This window comes from Carica papaya, chromosome 6, assembly GCF_054855325.1.
Source record: "Carica papaya isolate Zhongbai chromosome 6, ASM5485532v1, whole genome shotgun sequence".
NCBI classification, from domain to species: Eukaryota; Viridiplantae; Streptophyta; class Magnoliopsida; order Brassicales; family Caricaceae; genus Carica; species Carica papaya.
The window spans coordinates 7624089-7644054 of NC_142314.1; the positions used below are offsets into that span (position 1 = coordinate 7624089).

At 35.5% G+C, this 19966-nt stretch overlaps 3 protein-coding genes across 4 annotated transcripts; 1 reads left to right on the plus strand and 2 right to left on the minus strand.

The window, feature by feature from the left end:
• Positions 1-383: 383 nt before the first annotated feature.
• Positions 384-4176, minus strand: LOC110819035 (neurofilament heavy protein). 2 transcript variants are annotated; one of them, XM_022048118.2, is made up of 10 exons: positions 3893-4176; positions 3152-3216; positions 3009-3070; positions 1885-2913; positions 1731-1809; positions 1517-1630; positions 1307-1435; positions 1120-1215; positions 802-1013; positions 384-715 (listed from the first exon to the last, which is right to left on the minus strand). In XM_022048118.2, exons 1-10 carry the CDS (start codon positions 4050-4052, stop codon positions 583-585), a joined length of 2079 nt encoding a protein of 692 aa, XP_021903810.1. In that variant the 5' UTR covers positions 4053-4176; the 3' UTR covers positions 384-582. The 2 variants fall into 2 exon arrangements, with proteins under 2 accessions (XP_021903810.1, XP_021903809.1); XM_022048117.2 differs by having other exon boundaries at positions 1517-1633; positions 3893-4174.
• Positions 4177-8725: 4549 nt separating this feature from the next.
• On the plus strand, positions 8726-12153 carry LOC110819062 (uncharacterized). Its single transcript, XM_088206653.1, has 3 exons — positions 8726-8854; positions 10055-10173; positions 10260-12153. The coding sequence occupies exons 2-3, from the start codon at positions 10113-10115 to the stop codon at positions 11969-11971; spliced, it is 1773 nt and encodes a 590-aa protein (XP_088062779.1). The 5' UTR covers positions 8726-8854; positions 10055-10112; the 3' UTR covers positions 11972-12153.
• Positions 12154-12534: 381 nt separating this feature from the next.
• AGD2 (Pyridoxal phosphate (PLP)-dependent transferases superfamily protein) lies at positions 12535-19457 on the minus strand. Its single transcript, XM_022048119.2, has 10 exons — positions 19274-19457; positions 18895-18974; positions 18307-18374; positions 17606-17722; positions 15872-15934; positions 15208-15312; positions 15033-15083; positions 14096-14416; positions 13360-13566; positions 12535-13191 (listed from the first exon to the last, which is right to left on the minus strand). Exons 1-10 carry the CDS (start codon positions 19354-19356, stop codon positions 12898-12900), a joined length of 1389 nt encoding a protein of 462 aa, XP_021903811.1. The 5' UTR covers positions 19357-19457; the 3' UTR covers positions 12535-12897.
• Between the last annotated feature and the right edge of the window lie 509 nt (positions 19458-19966).

Below are 19966 nucleotides of genomic sequence, written 5' to 3' on the forward strand. Positions count from 1 at the left end.
GAATATATATGAAATTAATTAAATTAGACGAGTATATAATGAAAAATAAATAGAATGCCCACTAAATACTACTAATTTGGTAGTTTAAAAATTTATCTCAAGATTTACGATCAAATATTATTTGTTACCATTGAAAGTTAAAATAAACACGAGTTTTTCACACCCATAAAATACTATACATTAAAATTCTATCATGATCCAAACGGTTAAAGATTAAAAATAATAGTATTAACAAAACAGAAGTGCTGTAGCTCTCCCAAAAAAGAAAATCAAGCAATAAAATATCAATTCAATAAAACAATTGAACAGCTACATGTTATCTTACAAGGGTGTAAACGTAGCTATGGCGTAGACGGTGATTTAACCATTCTCCGTGTGCAGTCTTTTGGCAGATGGATACTATGAAATTTTGGCTCCCTTGGAATGGTGGTGGCAGGTTGCCTTCTTTCCTGTGACATTGACCTAGAAGCAATAGAAGCAGGGGAAGCACCATTCTCATTTGGCTTTCCCATTTCTTTAGGTTTTGAGGTTTCCATCATTACACCGAGTTGACGTGATGTCGCGGGAGAAACCCTTTTCTTCCTACCTGATTCGATCCTGCAAGAGCAGGCTCTCATTTGGCTTTCCCATTTCTTTAGGTTTTGAGGTTTCCATTATTACACCGAGTTGACGTGATGCCGCGGGAGAACCCCTTTTCTTCCTACCTGATGCGATCCTGCAAGAGCAGGTTCCTAGTATTAGTTTTTAGAATACGTAGCTAATATGATGGCGAGCATTTTAGAATCAATGGTGTTGTTTTACCCTTGAGATACTGCGGGTTGTTTCATGAGTGTTGATTTCGTCCTTCTCAAACTTCTCTCAGATTTCTGTTCAGCTTTTTCCTTGCTGCAATCAGTCTCTGATGCCAGAGGGTTTATTTTCTGGAACATAGAGACAGTAAATCTCCGGTGGGTTGTAGATGATTTTGGTTTCACAGCTCCTTTTGTTTTAGAGCATGAGGTTCCACTTCCCTGCTGCAAAATAGAATGTGTTGCAAGAAATTTGTAAGTCATATGAATTAGCAATCAACAGGAACTATTTTTCCATTTTCTCCCTATATCTCTCAAGAAATATCCTTACGGTTTCGTCCTTGAGAATCTTTGTGTCTGATTCAACTTCTCTGTCCTGAAGTGTCTGATTGGCACATTCCATTTGTCCAATGCACTTCTTATTTCTCTATAACCAAAGACCAAAAAGAAAGAAAAAAAAAAAATCAGTCTGGTTTAGCGGTAATATGAAAATATATATCTCAGTTTGGAAAGCCTACTTGTCCAGCATTCTGATGTTTCCGTTGCGAGGTTCTACCAGAGACTCCAGGAACCATTGTTATGTCTTTGGAGGGAGTAAGAACGTTTAGTTTTCTATCCATGTTTGCTTCCTTAAGAATTCTCCTTTCCTATTGCATAACACAATAATCAGTCACCTCCGAAGATTGTTCTTTTAAATACTACATAATAAACCTCATAATTTTACATACATCAGTTCTTAGCCGAAAAGGCTTGGGATTCGTGGGCTTAGGTTTCCTGTATTTCACCCCTTGTACACCAGTGGTGGAGCTGTCTTTGGGTGTCTTGGCACTTACTTTGGTCACCTTCTGCATTTCAAGTGTTTAAAGATGTCAAAACCATGACAAACTGAAACTGATATAATGTAAGAATAATACAAATATCATTTTCCAATAAAGAAACTACCTTTTGGGTGGTTTTGAAAGTTTCTTGCTTCCCAAAATGTTTCTTTCTTTCAAAGTGATCCGCATTTGGGTTGAGTTTTCTGCAATCGTTTTGAATAATATCAGTTATCATTAGTAAAAAAACATATGAATTAGTCATGACACCAGTTGCTTACCTGTTATCATTGGAGGCTGAAGCATTTTCTTTGTCGTCACTATCTGTGAGTTCATTTTCGTGTCTGTTAGGTTCAGCAACCTTATTGTTTTCTTTCCCATCACTCTTCTTGATTTTAGAGATCTCCTTTTGCTTTGAACTTGATTTGGTTTTCGTTTCAAGGTCATCTCCTCTATCTGTGTTAGCCTCTCGCGTCGTATCTTGTGACTCGGGTGCTTTATTGTCCCCTGTATTTATCTCTTCAAAATTCGATAAGGAGGTCAAGCCGCTGCTGCGTGCATCTGATACAGTTTCAATTTTTTTTTCACCCGAGGGATTTCCATTTTCTTTGTTGTCTTTTGAAGTACCTGATGCACAGGGCACATCAAGGGAAACTGCTTTTGGTTTCTCCTCAATCTCCAGGTCGCTTGAGTCATTGTTAATCCCTTCACGAGGCAAAGGGCGAGAACATAACTTTGATTCTTTCCCCTTGCTCTTTCTCTTCAAACATTTAATTGCTTCCTGGCCCTTACTGGTTTTAGAAAGCAAGGAATCATAGACCCGGCTTTTAATCTCTCTTCCTTTCCGCTGTTTTCTCGGTGCTTCTACAGGCAATGGTTTCTTATTGGGACCCAAAATCTCTTGCTTTGTGTTAGTAATTTCAAGTTTCTTCATCCCATCGCAGAGTTTTCTCATAGAGGTGCCTAGTTCTACTGATTGTTTCAACTTCACTGTCTTCTTTGGTGATGGAAAGACCAAAGCTTTTGCTACCACGCTATTATTTGGTATTGCAATGGTTGTGGCTTTTGGGTTTCGAATACTTCGAAAGGTAGCTGGATTTGAGCGACTATTTTTATTCCTTGGAGTAGTTAAAGCCTTTGCTACGGCAGCTGATGGCTTTGCCGTTGCATTTGGAGTTGCATTCTGCTTAGATATGGTTTTCACCTTAGCATCGACCATCTTTTGAGAAATGGATGAAATCATTGCCAATTTGGATACTCTAGATTTGGAAGATTTTGCAGGAACTGTTTGAGGACATTTCATATTTTTACTAGCAATTTAGAAAAAATAAATATTGTTAACTAGGAATCCGATAAGCACAATTGTCTAAAACTGAATAGAATTGAAAGCTCTGCATTTATGTACCTTGAGTCCTTTCTACATAATGCTTTTCGAAGACCAATACTAGGACTTCTTGCTGCCATTACCTGTAAGATTCAACACTGTTAAAATCGAAATTAATGAGTTATTATTGAAAAACAATTTATAGAAGGAAGAAAACTGCTAACCCGAAGAACAAAGTTTTTGTAGATTGCTTCGGGATCCATTTCTTCTTCATGCTTTTGGTCACATCCTAAGGTAAATAACAAAGAGAAAAAAGACATCAAATTATTAAGCTTAAAACTTACTATATACATACGCGAAAGCCTATTAAATGTTTGTAAATATTCACATCTCATTCCTTATAAGAAAAAACTTAAACCCTAATTTCAAGTTTTGTTGTTCCAATTTGTATTATGAACAATGGATCTTCCTCTGTTCTGCAAGACACATGAATCCAACCAATAACCTCTCTGCATTTCTCGCAGTAAATAAATTGACTCACAACACCTGTAATCACCTATGCAACTTTATCGGTTGATTTTATTCATCATTGATAGCTAAATCAAGGCATATCCATTCTTCTTTTATATGCTACTATGTGTCTCAAGTAACCTTTTTCTTCTCTGTAGCAACAGCAATTTAAAAGCACTCTCATTTTTCTTTCTATAATTCTACTCCATATTCTTTCAACCAAACAGAGGACCGAAAGCGAAGGCAATTAAACTCCATTGCTGATGCTATTACTGATAATGAACTTGAGATTCCGAAAAGTTCAAACGAGGACTATACATGAAACACGAGAACCATGAAAGAAAACAAAAAGCATAAGAAAAAACTGCCTGATAATGAATTTGAGACACCAAAATCCGTGTAAAAATCCAAAAAGATCCAACTAAAATTCCAAAAGTTGAAGAAGAAGTACACACCAACCCGTGAACAGAACCAGTAACGATCGTCATGTTCACGGCGGTCGCGATCCGGTGCCGTGAGATCCACGAACTTAGGTGCCTCTAGCTTCTCGTAGAACTCGTCGCCGAACTCTTCCTCATCGTTGATCTCCATCATCGACGGCCCAGTCTCTTCCATTTTCAAATGAGAAACTATACTGAGTAAGAAAAGGTTTCGTGTATGGAGGAGGAGCGGTGTTGTGTTAGTGGATTTTGGAGTTCTCTGGCTGTGGAAACTGCAAAATAGTGAAGTGCCCGAGGAGATTTTTAAACCTGTAAAGCCTCTCTCTGTAAGTAGCCGTTGGGAAAAGAAGACGTTTGGTTCAGACATAGTTGTCATAACAGATAAAGTCTAAGGGTACTTTCGTCCGTTAAATTAGTACGGGTCTACCAGCTACCGGCCCCAACATTATTTATATTAAAGGCGAATTAGAATTTTAGCCACGTTTATTTCTAAAAAATTAAAAGTTTAAAATTAAATAATATGATAATTTTATTATTCTAACCACTATATAAATACCATTTTGGAAATATATATATATATTTTAATTGTACATGACTCCACACAAAAATATACAAATTCATTGACAATTAACATTAATATTTAAAGAATAATAATGAAAAGAACATAGAATTTAGAAATAATAAAAAAATATTTTAGTATTTAATAAATTTTTATTTATATTGATTGTTTTATAGATAGACATTAGTGACCATGTTTTATGAAGAAAAAAAAATAGATAAACTCATATGAATTATGAAATAAAAATGGAAAAAAAAAGGTATTCTTACATATGAAAGGAGTATTGTTTTTCTTTTCCTTTTTTCTATTTTAATAAATAAATATATCAAAAATATAAACTAGATTTTATAAAACATTGAGGTTGTACTTTAGAAAAAAAAATTTATAAATTTTATAAAAATTCATTCACAAACTTGTATTTAAATTAATTAAAAATATAAATTTATTAATATCATAAAATTAAATTTATATAAAAATTCATGTAGAATTAAAATAATATGTCATAAGCATTATAAAGTACAAAGCTTACTGTAACTGCTCCGAAAATTTAAAAAAAAATACATATAATAATCTGAGAGTTTGAAACAAAATAAAAAATTAAAGTTAACATCCCTTACACAATAATTTAAAAGTACTAAATAATATCGCGGAATAAGTTCTCTAAAAGAAATGCGACAAATGAAAAAAAAAATAAGGAAAACTATAAAGTATCTAACATCTACTCGCTGTCTTCTTGTGGATCGGGCTCGGGAACCAGGTTTTCCTGATTTGAAATGGTTAAATAAGGAATGAACTATACTAGCCCAGTAAGGACATCACACTATATCACCGTCACAGAAGTAAAGGTTGATAGAAAACAAAAAACAACCAATAGAGCACAAATTTTAAACTAATACATTTATTTAAAATAAAACCACTCATCCTTTTTCTTACCCTTGGAGAACTTGTGAAAACAACCTATAAAGACAATAACATCATACAGATCACAATTTCATGCATAATCAATAATATAAAACATATCATAAATCCGTATTCATTAATAATAACTGATTATTACCGTTTTTTCGTTTTCATCAGCTCACTAATATCCATAGGGATCCATAGAGGTGTCTCCGATACACGTGAACCTTTCTTCTTAACAGTCTTAATTCCAGAGCCATTCCCATACTCCGTTCGGTATGAGTGCCAAGATATTAAACCTTAATACCCCATCCGGTATGAGGGTGAAGCGGGCTGTCTCCATACCCCGTCCGGTATGAGCGCCAAATAACTAAGTCTTCATACCCCGTCCGGTATGAGATAACGTTCACGGTAGGGTTCCCTATGAACCCGGTCCGTCCACCATCTTCCAAGATATGTAGTGAGGCTGTCAACTTATCTATTTATCAGATCACATCTCATTCTTATTTTGTCCTTAATCTCTGTCACCAAATCAAACAGTAGTGAAGTAAGTGATACGTTCATTTAAAATCATAGAATAGATAAACCAGATACCATAATGCATTTAAACTGTAAAATAAATCAAACAGGAATTAATAGGTAATAATGTTCGGTTCGGGCTTCATTAGCAATCATAATTAATTATGCATATTTATTTAATTTGTACAAAATACAGTGTTATTATTTATTCAAACTTCTTATTTATGATATAAAATAGGATTGAGGGGTTCTTACTTGATTTGACGCCAAAAACTAGATTGTTACTGCGCTTACGGGCAGTCCCTGGGTTCCCTTAATTTTTCTTTAAAAACTGAAACGTGCTTACGGTACCTACACATGTCTCAAATAACCCAAAAATCATACCCAAGGCCTACTCGGCCAATTTCAAAATTCTAGCACGGTGGCTTTGCCTCGGGTTGACTGTTTTCGGCCGTTTTCAGTCGAATTCAGCCAAATTTGTATCGGTTCCTGTAAAAAAATACACTTAGGGCCCTCGGTGGGCCAGAAAAACATAAAAAACTAAAACTCACCGGTGGTGGGGCTCTCTGGTGCAGTGGCTCCTCCGGCTCACATTACGGTTGGGTGTTTTACTTTGGTCAACCTGTAGAGAAGGAAACGGTGATCACAACGATGGAAAAATCACATCGAACGGGAATCGAAAAGGGCCTCATCAGAGGCGAAAATCGAAACACCTCACGGTGGCGCTGCTAAGCTTCGGTGGCTTTTTCCGACCAATTGGCCGGTGCTTTCGCTCCGATTTGGCCATAAGTAGGTTTGGAATCAAATTCTGAGCAAATGGTAGAATTTTTAACTCGTTTGGCGGCAGAAAATTGCTCCGGTGCGGCGGCGGTCAGCTCTCTGGCGGCTGGGCTGTCTTCTCCGGCGAGAGGCTCTGGCGGTTAGGGTTAGAGTTTGGGTGCGAATGAGGTTATTTATACTCATCCGCTTTTGATCTGAGTCGTCCATCGTTTTTAATCTGGACCGTCCGATCGCGATTAAATAGGGAGTGAATTTGGACCGTTCATCGTGATTCAATCTGGACAGTCCGTGCGTGATTCAATCTAGACCATCTGTGCACGATGCAATCTAGGCCGTCCGTGCGCGTTTTTTGATCTGTACCGTCCGTGCGCGCGGAAACAGATCTCAGCCGTTCGATCGTGCGCACGCAGATTGCCCACGTGACCTCCCGCGTTAGCGTCTCTGACACCTGGCGCGTCCTGGTTGGCCAGGGCTGCTGACCGGGCAGTTAACGTGGTACAATTTTTTTAAATTACGTTTTGACCTCCGATTTTTTATTTTTCTTTCAAAAATACCATCAGAATCTAAATTTTCACCCATTTTCTCCAAAATTGTTTTCAATTAAATCTCTAATTGAATATATAATAATGACAGTAATTGAATGACAATAACATAGAATTGTAATGACAAAATTTTTTATGTTTGAATGATGGTATATTAATATATGTTAATGACATATCTTTATTTAGATAATATGATTATATGATTATATTTTTAGCTAAATTACTAATTTACACCTACATATTGTATGTAATAGTAAATAGTATAAAAGAAATATGTAAAAAAAATTATTTATCAATATAATTATATTTATATTTAAATAAATAATTATTATACATAATTAAATTAAAAATTTATATTTAATAAAATAAATAATTATTATTTATATTATCACATTAATTTAATAAATTTTTAATTATCATGACATATATGAAATTAATTCAATTAGATGGGGTATAATAGAAAACAAATAGAATGCCCATCAAATACTACCAATTTGGTAGTTTAAAAATTTATTCCAAAATTTATTAGTTAAATAACATTTATTACCATTAGAAGTTGAAACAAATACGATTTTTTCACGTTCGTAAAATACTATATATTAAAATTCTATCATTTATTATTTATTATGATTCAAATACAAGGTAAAAAATAAATAAAAATAATAATATATAACTTCCAAATAATTAATTACACAATTTTATTTGAAATATAATTTGATCAAAAAAATTCGAAGCTTAATATTTTTTTATTTTTATTTTGTTACTGAACCAAATAATTGGCTGACGCCTGCATCAATCAGTGTTCAATAAACTCCTCAAAAAGCTCATCAAGTTAATCTTTGCATCTCTTCCTTATGCAGATATGGTGTTTGATCAAATTCCCCAACCAGATATTTTCATCTACAGCACCATGATCGGAGCAGATTCATGATCCATCTCTGGAGGCTTCTCCTAATCGTTATTCATTTGTCTTCTTCCATGGAAGTGGTTAAGAGAGCTCGATCAGAAGATCTGGAAATACAATATTCCCGGTATGATATAAAGAGGGAAAGTTCTGATATAATCATTATTGGAGCCCGTAGAGCTCTTGGAAAGGTGATCGTCTCCTCCTCTCTAAACCTCTTCCTCATTCTTCAACGAAATCCATTTTATCGAGAAAGAGAAACACAAACCATTCAGTTGACCAATGATTGATTAAAAAAAGTAATAATAATATTCAAATGATAACATATACAGTAATATCCAACTCAATCCACAACCTCTTGCGTATAAAAATATATATATATTAACTATTCAGATAAGTATTTATCAGTAAAAAAAATAATTAATTAGATAAATAAATTTAAATTATAAAAATAATATTATAAATAAAATGTAAAGAGGTTAATATATTTGATATTTTTTTTAAGTATATTTTAAAAAAATTTAAATAATACAATTGATTAAAAAATTAACTAGCAGTCAATAACTGTTGATTAATTTAATAAAAATAACTATAATAATTTTATAATATAAAAAGTAATTGAAAATTTTAAAATATATGGGAATAAATCTATCTTCTATCAATTTTGAGGGTTGTCTGAAACGACCAAAAATACTGCCGTTTTTTAGGAACAAAATAACAACGATACCCTATGCAGGTGACGAATCAAACCAACCTTTCGTCAGAAACCTAAAGTGCGTACAATCCTCTCTGTCTCCGTTTCGATCTTCATCTCTTTAAGTCTGTGATTGTAAGCTTCTGTCAACGTTGTCCAGAGGTCAGCGTATACCTGTACATACATATTTATATTTATTTGAATTGTTTACACATCTCTGTTTTGTCAGTTCTTGAGTATTCAGCTTTATTCTTTCCCCATTTTAGCTTTGCTAGTTGAATCTTTGAATTCAGCTCCATCGAAGCTATACCTTGTGTCAGTTCTTGAGTATACAAGCCTTTTCTTTTTCTTCTAATTATTTCATTTTGAGGAAAAGATTATACATATCTTCATTTTGATTTGCTAAATAACAACGATATCCAATCGTGATGCCTTTGCTGCCTGTTGGTTCGATTTCTTTACTCTTTCGAGATTCTATATGCTTCCTGCGTTTGACTACGTCGTTATCGTCGTTCTTGTGGGACTTCTTTAATCAATTTATCGGCTAACCGTTTTAAAGAAAGACAGTGAAGCAGCTGCATTTCACTACTGTTAGTCTCTCAACTCTCAAATGAATTTGTAGTTTGGTAATCGAACCACTAAAGGAACTTAGGGGGTTGTCCTTTTAGCTGTTGTTTCCTTTTCTTTATTGTTGGAAAAGAAAATTTTAATACTTTGAAGAGTGCAGGTATTTACGTGATTGTCAGTGGATGTTGTACACATAGGTTTTATGCTTCCTGATAACCAAATACCGACTGATATACTGGATGCCTTTTTTACCAGCCGGTCGATGGTGATCATTTGCCTATAAATTGTTCGGAAAATGTCTCATTGTGTAGTTATGTATCTCTACTGGCAGCGCGAGTCTTACAGGTTGAACTGAGGGTTGTTTGTCGATGCATGAATTCATAAAAGTAAATTGGATTTTGTTTAAAAAATCAGAAAAAGAAGAGAAAAAGAGGAGTTGTTCCTGAAATTATAGTAGCTTGTATTAAACCAATCATTTTATGGAAAAGTTTTTAGGTGGAACTAGTATTTCATATGATATATTTGCTTCCGTTGCATGTTTCATAGATGACCTGGTTTGCATTTGACTTACAATGAATGTCTGCATGTGTCTTTTCTGCACCTGCATATTTTTGTATATAAGCTGATCATTTGATAAATCTCAATTGCTTTTCCATATGTAGTGTTGTTATCTTATTGGTGAATGTTGGTGTGTTCCCTTATCTTCTTGCAGTGGACTCTTTCTGATTCTTGTTTGTCAGAATGCGCTTTGCAAGATCTTGATCCTACTCATGTGCCTATTCCAAGAATTATGTTCTCAACTATCAATTTGCCTTCTTGGCCAGTTCAAAGGTGCACAGTTGATCTTTGTGTTGATTGAATTTTCCTTAGCTGCTGGATGGAGCATCACACTTTTGTTGTTGGTCAAGAGTTTCCAGATGTCAAGGCCTTCCGAAATGCAATAAAAGAAGCTGCAATTGCACAACATTTTGAGCTTCGAATAATAAAAAGTGACCTGATTCGTTACTTTGCAAAATGTGCTACAGAGGGTTGTCCTTGGCGCATTCGTGCAGTAAAACTTCCTAATGCTCCAACTTTTACCATAAGAAGTCTTGAAGGCACGCATACATGTGGGAAAAATGCACAAAATGGGCACCATCAGGCTTCTGTTGATTGGATCGTGAATTTTATTGAGGAAAGACTACGAGACGATATTAATTACAAACCAAAGGATATATTACAGGATATTCATAAACATTATGGAATCACTATACCTTATAAGCAAGCTTGGCGTGCAAAGGAGAGGGGGCTTGCAGCAATTTATGGTTCTTCCGAGGAAGGATATTGCTTGCTGCCTTCTTACTGTGAACACATTAAGAAGACTAACCCAGGAAGCATAGCTGAGGTGTTCACTACGGGTGCAGATAATCGGTTCCAAAGGCTCTTCGTTTCTTTCTATGGTTCTATATATGGATTCCTGCATGGTTGTTTGCCAATTGTCTGTCTTGGTGGAATCCATCTTAATAGTAAATACCTTGGTACCCTACTTTCAGCAACATCTTTTGATGCTGATGGTGGCATGTTTCCCCTTGCATTTGGTGTTGTCGACGTAGAAAATGATGATAGCTGGATGTGGTTCTTATCAGAATTGCATAGAGCTTTAGAGATTAATGCAGAGAATATGCCACAACTCACATTTCTATCAGATGTGCAGAAAGGTATCACGGATGCTGTAAGAAGGAAATTCCCAACTTCTTCTCATGCAATTTGCATGCGCCACTTGAGTGAAAGCATTGGCAAGGAATTCAAGAATTCAAGGCTTGTTAATCTTCTCTGGAAAGCGGCATATGCTACTACAACTATTGGTTTCAAAGAGAGAATGGCTGAAATTTATGAGGTTTCTTCTGAAGCCGCTAAGTGGATCCAACAATTTCCTCCTCCTCGTTGGGCATTGGCATATTTTGAAGGTACACGATATGGTCATCTATCCTCTAACATTGAGGAATTTAATAGATGGATTCTCGAAGCTCGGGAATTGCCCATAATTCAGGTGATTGAGCGGACTCATAGCAAACTGATTGATGAGTTTGAAGAGCGGCGTATGAAAAGCGCTTCCTGGTTTTCTGTGCTTGCCCCATCAGCGGAGAATCGGATGGTAGAAGCTATCAGTCGTGCATCCACGTATCAGGTCCTTAGATCAGATGAAGTTGAATTCGAGGTTCTATCAGCTGATCGATCAGATATTGTGAACATAGGGATGCAGTCTTGTTCTTGTCGCGACTGGCAGCTCTATGGAATACCATGTTCACATGCTGCTGCAGCTATCATCTCATGCAGAAAAGATGTATATGCCTTTACAGAGAAGTGTTTTAGGGTTACTAGTTATAGGGAGACATATGCAGAAGAAATACATCCCATTCCTGGGAAATTTGAGTGGAGAAAGCCTGATGAGGCTTTATTGGAAGAAGACACTCAAATTGTTCGACCACCCAAGTTTCGTAGACCTCCAGGAAGGCCTGAAAAGAAAAGAATATGTGTCGAAGAACTTAACCGGGAGAAACACACGGTGCACTGTAGTCGGTGCAACCAGACTGGACATTACAAAACAACTTGCAAGGCAGAGATTATGAATGGTATTGAACAGTTTTAGCATGTTTAGACATCTAGTTTGTATCTTGTAGACTACCCAGGAGATTTTTTGTCTATCATCGTGCAGATGTTTATTGTCCAGATTATGTAACAAAGGAACTTCCAAGTTCTTTAGAATGTATGTGTAATTGGAATGACCTTTTGGACATTTTAATTGCGTGTTACATGGGAGTGTTGCTTTTATCTTTTGTTTTTCGTTTGCCGGATCTCTGTTATACCATCTGCTAAGCTATTGCTGCAGCATGCTGCTGACAAACGCCATTACAACACAGGACATCTGGAAGAAAATACTGCAGTAGTATATCCTGGATGTAGGGCGTTTGGTTTGAAGGAGATGCATGCAGGTTCTGATTTTTGTTAATCATGGGTGAAGGAGTCATTTAATGTAAGTTGTAAAAGAAAGACAGAGACAAGAATACCAAGTGCGATAAACGGTGTAATTTGATAAAGTATAATGAAAGCGTTAATTTGTAAAACCTTGAACTTAAGTCTAAATTTTTTGATGATTTAAAAATTATTTTTAAATATTACAATTTGCAATAAATATACATATAAACAAATAGATGCAACAACTTGGTTATGCATTGTATTTCAATTAAATTTACTAAAATTATCTATACTTAATATCCAAGATTCTTAAACTTTTTGCACCTAAGAATCCATCAAAGCATTTCCTTTTAGGTTTTCTCCTTAAAGAGTCATCCCTTGTTGAACAACAGCATCAAGTAATTTTCCTTTTTAAGGAAGAGAAAAAAGCACCGAGTACATGGAATTGTTTAAGATTCTTCAGATCAATTGGCCGTAGATCACAAAGCTAACGATATCCAAGTGTTCAATAGAAGACATGCCTCCTTTTTTAAATGAAACCAAGTACCTTTTTCAGCTTTCTCTCCCATAAAACAAGCTTTAACCAGATAACACTAGAATTCACTTGTATAGCTGCTTGAATCTCTTGCAGGCTTCTAAAATATTGTCTCTGTGACCAAAGGCGCTAACCCTGATAAATCCTTCACCGCCAGGTCCAAAACCACTGCCAGGTGTGGTAACCACATGCGTCTTCTCAAGAATCTGGCTGAATACATCCCATGAGCTTTGACCTGGGAAATGGACCCACACATATGGTGCATTCTTACCTCCATATACATTAAAGCCAAGAGAAGTAAATGTATCCACAATTATTTTGGTATTTTCTTTATAGAAACCAATCACCTCCAGCATGGCCTACAGGTAAAGAAATCTGTCAGTATGCTGGTTTTCACAATAACTCATTAACATGGCTGTTAATGGGGGTGGGGGCAGGAAAAAGAGAGCTTTCTACATATTCTCTACTCTAAAACAATCATTGCGATTTATTTCAAAAAAAAAAAGACCAATCATTGAGATACTCACCTCAAGGCCTTCTGGTGAAAGACAAGCCAGACCACCAGCTTGAGCAATATTGGATGAGCCATTGAAGCAAGTACAAACAATTCGGTTGAAGTCCTTGGCAACAGGAAATCCATTCGAAAATAGTAGTTGTTTTGGCACCACAGTCCAACCTAAACGAACTCCTGTGAACCCAGCATACTTGCTAAATGAAGATGTCTCAATCGCAACCTACAATATAGACAAGCAAATTTATGAAATATACAAGAGATGAAGTAATCCGATCCACAGTATAGCAAGAGTTGCATGGCCACCAAGTAAGGCCAATGCTTCACACCAGTGCATATCCGGATGATATTTTTTCTCAAAAAGAAGTTACATATACATAGATGAGATCTTCATTCAGTCTATTGATCGTTTATGTCCTTTACGATCACAAGGATGAAGAGTCACAAAAAATAATTTCCAACTGCCTCTATGGTTTTGTTCACATAATAACCTTAGAACATGGTAGGGGGAAGGGGCAGGGGTGTATATCAGTGTTAGCAGGATAGGGTCTAGAAACCATTTGAATAGAGATGCATGTAGGAATAAGAACAATATAGATCAAAATTTTCAAATATCCCCCAAACAGTGTTATTGGATCATATATAGGTCTCATTCTGACGAGAACAAGACACAACCTTCGACAAAACCAACAAAAGAAAAAGGAAGATAAAATGTGCAGGAAGATAAAGCATCTAACCAACTGCACATTTACCTCTTTAGCACCAGGAATTTCAAAGATGGAACGAGGGTTATCATCTGAGATATACATAGCGTATGCAGAATCATAAACAATGATTGACCCATTGTTCTTAGCAAACTGAACCAGCTGTGTGAGTTGCTCCCTTGTTGCACAAGAACCGGTAGGATTGTTTGGCGAACAAAAGAATATAATATCAGTGCGGCCGGTAGTGGATAAATCAGGAAAGAAGCCATTCTCCGGGTTACACCTCATGTATTCAATATTTTGATACTTCTCAAACTCTTTCTGAAAATGTTCAGTCTGACCCATAATGACACTGGAGTCCACATAAGCCTGTTTGCTCAAGAAGAAAGTTCAATAGTCAAGCAAATATTTGAAGCGAATAAAAACAAGATAGCATTTATATGAAATGCTTTCTTTCTTGTAATGAAATTATAACAATGAAACAGGCCTATCCAACACGATATGCAAAACAGAATACTATCTAATATAATGTAAAATTCCTTTACAGAGCTTTTTTTCTTCTGGCATTTACAATGTAAGTTGTACAGGATAATCCTAAAACATCATGCCAAATAACCACCATCTTTGACAAACCATGAACCTCATCACCATTCAATAAAATCACTAATGCTATCATGGAACACCAATGGATACAAAAGCAGACGAAATACATGTGTTAGGCATCAGATATTTCTGCAATTCACTCACAAAACAGAAGCATGAATGTCCGCTATGGCTAAAATTACCCAAAAAATCCTAAAAAATTAGATTAATTTAAAGAATTTGAAACAATGAAATGGGTAAAGGAACGTGGCATGTTTCCGAAGAATTTCCTAACAGAACTTCTACAAGATATAACAAAGATAAAGATACTTGAAGATAACTTTTAAATCGCAAACTAGAATAAATTGTGAAAATCTCAACCATCTCAGAGAAACAAAATTACCGGGTATGATGGATCTTGCACTGCCATTGTAACATTAGACCCAAAAACAACCTGAGCCACAAATGAAAAGAAGACTGAGAATATTAAAAGGCAAAGTCCCATTCATCCAACTAAATTATGGAAGGGGAAGAATAAAAATGAAAAGATCCAAAACTATAACATAAGCAAATTAAACCTGTAGGCGAGATATGTCACATTTTGCACCATCAGAAACAAATATATCATCTTCCTCAATCCCCAAATCACCATAGAAGGTCTTAGCAATTGCAGCCCTCAGTGGCTGTACAAAATGACAAGTTCCAAAATCATTATCAAGATGAAGTAGAAATAATAAAAGTCTATGATCCCAGGAGCTTTCTAGATTAACCACCTTAATATAATTTGTGCAAGCAATCTCATCTGAAAAAAAAATCCTGTGCAATCTATATTTGACATCAAATAATATAAAGCCTAAAAAGAGACAGAATGAAGTGGCCCCAAGGGTAAAACTTCAATCGATTATTAATTGGTATAAATCCTCGAATCAGTAGTCCTATACCCCACCCTGATGCTGCCCAAAAAGCCATGCATGACTGTCTATTATATCCTTGTATATTTGATGACATTTTCACACCAACACCAGTTTCCCTATTTTTAAGCCGTGAAGCTTTGGGGCAAAAAAAAGTGTATATCTTATTTCATACGCATATTTTGTACAAGTATTTTTAGCTAGTCAGCAACATCAAAATTCCTCGAATTAAAATGTAACATATAAAACTAAGGACATGAAAAAACAGAATATATCCATTCAAAAGTTTCCTAACAAAACTATAATTTTGAAGAAAAAAAAATCCAATCACCTTTTCACCTTGTTCAGCTCCATAGCCACTATAACCCTCTATAGTGGACAATGCATGAGCTCTCTGCCAAAGGGAAAAATTTGGAGTTAGACCAGAAAAAACAGAACACCCGTGTGCCCTATCCATAAATTGAATGACTATCATATACAAATTAGATTTACAGCATAAAACACACTCTTATGGCTTTCCTATTTAATAAAGACCATAACAATCCTATTCAACATCAACCCTAGGAAGCTTTTTTTTAATAAGATCATAGAGGCATATCAACAAAAAACAAAAACTACAAATGCAACAACGAAAAGTAAGATCGAACAGCAAGTGCATGGCTAGGCATGATCAGTGAGGATTAGGAAAGGGCAAGAACCCTGCAAAGAGGTTATCCAAAAAGGAAAAGAAGCAATAAGAAGAGAGAGAGAAAGAGCAAGAACGCTCTATAGATAGAGAAAGGAAGCACAAACAAAAGGTTGAAAACAGAAAACAACAATGTAACAAAGCCTCCTCAGCCCCTAATAATGCAAAGACAGGCAACAAGCATCAGTAGTAAAAGAACCAAAATTTATCCAAGGACAGAGGTGTTGCCATTTCCAACTATAGACAAACTAAAGTTGTCTAATGAAGGTCTTTTCTTACTTTCCTCTACCGAACAATCAGAAGAGCTCTTCTATACCAACGGAGTGATAGGTCTAACATCTTACAACTCATGCTTTCCCACATACTGCCAATCAGAGATCGTTATGACACTCCCAACTTTCTGTCATGGGGTATTTGCATGTCATATTTTTAGCAAGAAACTACATAGTCTTTATTATAGCACCACTGCAGGAAAAAGGTTATGAAATAATTCCATCTATTTGAGCAATATTGTCCTTGCAGAGTCATGCCTTAGCTAGAAATAATGCAGGATAAGAGCTCCAAGTTGTAGAGAACCTGATAACACAGCAGCAGCCATGTTATTTAGGAATTCGCTTTTGCTTTGGTATTGAATTTTAGGATTTAGATTATATTTTCCCAAATTAGTTTTCCTATTCCAAGTAGTACTTGTATATCTTGGTATTAGTATTAATGTTACCATTTATATTTTTAGAAATGCTTAATCTAGTCCCATTTAGGCAAGGTTAATTAGAAACCACTATAAATTCAATAAAAAGTCCTTTGAAAATTTTATCAATCTTTCCAGTTAACCATAATGATTGAGAATTCTTACATGTGATACCTAACAAACATTGGATGTAATATCCAGGTACTAATCCATAATTTTTCCTACATCAGAGCCTCAAATTAAAATTTCTTGCTCATTTAGACGCTTGTTAGTGCAACTTACTCGTGACCACTCATAAAAACTCCATGCACTAGATTGCCTAAACAACACCTTGAATCTTTATCAAAAGTGTTATCTGAATTTAACTTTTACGATTCTTCAGACAACTTATATGGCTAATGTCTACTCAGAATGCACCTGATACAGAACCCAGCACATGCCTTCCACTTCAGTTTATATCATTACACTAGCACAAAAGTAATAGTAACTTCTTTCATACAAACATTTACTATTGGAGATTCCCAACATCCAGGAAAGTTCACAGACAATTCTAAAACAAAGAGGAGGATAATGGCTGTGGACAGTAACCAAGATTTCAATTTACACTAATAATATTCATTGTCCAAAGATCCTTGTGGGGCATACTGGAATAGCTAGAAAAAATCAACACAACAAAAATAAAAATAAAACACCTTTGCCATTGCAGAAGTTATCACTTGTGGAATAGGCTCTGTTGTGTCACCAATTCCAAGGCTTATCACTTGTGCATCAGGGTATTTCAGCATATGCGCAGCCCTTCTTCTGGCAATCTACTTACATTGACAATAGAAAATAGAAAATTATGCAGGATTATCAAGAGTGAAAATTTTCTTATCTGCCATGTCAGATAGCCAATTATATATTATATTAAATATATACAGAGAGAGAGAGAGAGAGAGAAGTGGAAAGTAGGTAGCACTGCCAAGGTACATATATGAGCTGATAAAGTAGCCCAAAAATAACAAACAAACTTCATGCCCTCTCCAGTTTATTGGTCCTTGATGAAAAAAGCATATAAAGTCCAATAGTTATCAATATATCTCAACTAGCATGCAATGTCCTGGTCAGACCATAGACAATTGAAATGGCATCTAACAACAGTGAGCTTATAGTTGGAGCAAAGGATGGAAAAAACGAGTTAATCTTAAGATGTCCTAAAGGAATTGTGAACAACTGATTGCCATTTAAAAAAACATAAGCATAAAGTTGGAGAGAAGGATTGAAATAGAGTTAATTCTTATGAGAAGAAAAAATTTCGTAATTGTGAATTACTATTTTACTTATCCAAACAGTCTTAAGTTTTATAATGTACAAGACAAGCAGCTTAATAAAGAATGGATCTTTCAGTACAGACCTCTGGAAACAGGTAACCAGCTTGAAGCTTCGCCATGTTTGCATTGCGAGAGACCTTTGTCTTGTAAGCTTAACAACAAATAACAAAAAAACCCTTAAGCATTGTAAAATGTATAACCACCAGAAATCAACGGCTCAGCCTAGTGCACATCAATTGGTCAACTTCCAAGTTTGCAACTGTCTAGAAACACAATAATTAACACCTAACACTTCTATTTTTGTAAGATCCAATACCAAGTTCTCTCCACAATGCAGCCTTAACACGTTCACAAAATAATATAAAACCCACATATATCAAGAACCAAACACTTCGAAAAAATTTATCTCAGTTAAACTACACTATTCTATAGATTACACCCTCAATCCGATTACACCCTCAAGTATCATGAGAATTCGGGAAGTACATACTATTCTATAGATTTCCCTCCAGCTCTACAGCGTAATGAGACATTAGATGTAAGCTGCATTCTCAAGTATAACGAACGTTCCATATAATATATCATTCTACAAATTTTCCTCAATCTATAAAGTATAACGAAGCATAAAATAGAATAAAACGTTGACCGAGAAAGAGAACCAAAGCTTGTACCAGTCATCTGTTCTTGGGGTGTGACGACACATTTGCACGTACCCATTCTTTTTGATGTTGGAACAGAGACATTTTGTGTTCTGCAACGCAAAGTCGAAGTTTGAAATGAACGAAAAAAATGGAAGTTTAAACAGAAAAAAAACTAAGTATATGCACTTAAGCTGCTGCTTCACTGGTGGGAGAAACAGGAGGAAAAAAAAAAGATCCCTGAGACCTTGTAAAACTATATCAAGTGAGTTTTGGCTGCAGATTACCATAGAAGGAGCTAGATAATTGGATTAACAAAGATAAAAAAAGATTTTAACTTTTGGATCCTGTTCCATTTTCGGGCATTTCCTCGGCAACCAAACAACTTTCCCAATAACAGTAAACACTCAACCTTGAATTAAAACTTGAGGGTGCCAAGAAAGCAGAGGATGAAGAAGAGATCATCGAGGTCGACAACTGATGCGTTAATGACATCTCTGCTTTTGCGCTTCCCTCTTCAGAGTTCGACTTCCTAACCGAAAATTAATGCCAACAGCGAGGCCTTTACTTTGTGCAGGATTAGGGTTTACAACGGGAGAAGACTGCTGATAAAAACCCGTTCTTATATTAGAAGTGCGTTTATGTCCGTTGGATGAAGTGTCCGGTTGGAGATTTGTGTCGGATCATTGCAGGGGGATCACGTTTCCAAAAGAATCGAGAAATGATTGAAAGTCAAAGGGTGTTGTAGTCAAATCGGATGGAGATTAAAGCTATTTAGCATGGGCTTGACCTCACTGAATCAATAACCACGTCACAGTCTTTTGACGAACGTCTTGCGCTCACGCCACTCCTGCCGCGTCGGTAGGTGTCCACGTGGTGCCTTTATCTTGAGTTGGCATGTTACGTGGTATTTATTGTTTAACTTTGGGTGAATATATTTTATTTTAATTAAAATAAATTATCAATGTTATTTTATCTTTAATTAAACTTTGAGATTGTGGCATCTCTAATGCTTTAAAACTAGCAATTTTCACACAATTATTTTATTTATTATTTATTATTAATAAATTAATAATTTTATAAATATTGTGATTGTTAAACTAAC

Coding starts and splice junctions, on each gene's coding strand:
- LOC110819062 (XM_088206653.1), top strand. CDS start 10,113: ATGTGCCTATTCCAAGAATTATGTTCTCAACTATCAATTTGCCTTCTT. Junction 10,174..10,259: donor CCTTCTTGGCCAGTTCAAAG/GTGCACAGTTGA, acceptor AAGAGTTTCCAG/ATGTCAAGGCCTTCCGAAAT.
- LOC110819035 (XM_022048117.2), bottom strand. CDS start 4,052: ATGGAAGAGACTGGGCCGTCGATGATGGAGATCAACGATGAGGAAGAG. Junction 1,216..1,306: donor AACATCAGAATGCTGGACAA/GTAGGCTTTCCA, acceptor CTTTGGTTATAG/AGAAATAAGAAGTGCATTGG. Junction 716..801: donor CAACCCGCAGTATCTCAAGG/GTAAAACAACAC, acceptor CTGCTCTTGCAG/GATCGCATCAGGTAGGAAGA.
- AGD2 (XM_022048119.2), bottom strand. CDS start 19,356: ATGTCATTAACGCATCAGTTGTCGACCTCGATGATCTCTTCTTCATCC. Junction 18,975..19,273: donor CCCTCAAGTTTTAATTCAAG/GTTGAGTGTTTA, acceptor TTTGCGTTGCAG/AACACAAAATGTCTCTGTTC. Junction 13,192..13,359: donor TTTCACCAGAAGGCCTTGAG/GTGAGTATCTCA, acceptor CTTTACCTGTAG/GCCATGCTGGAGGTGATTGG.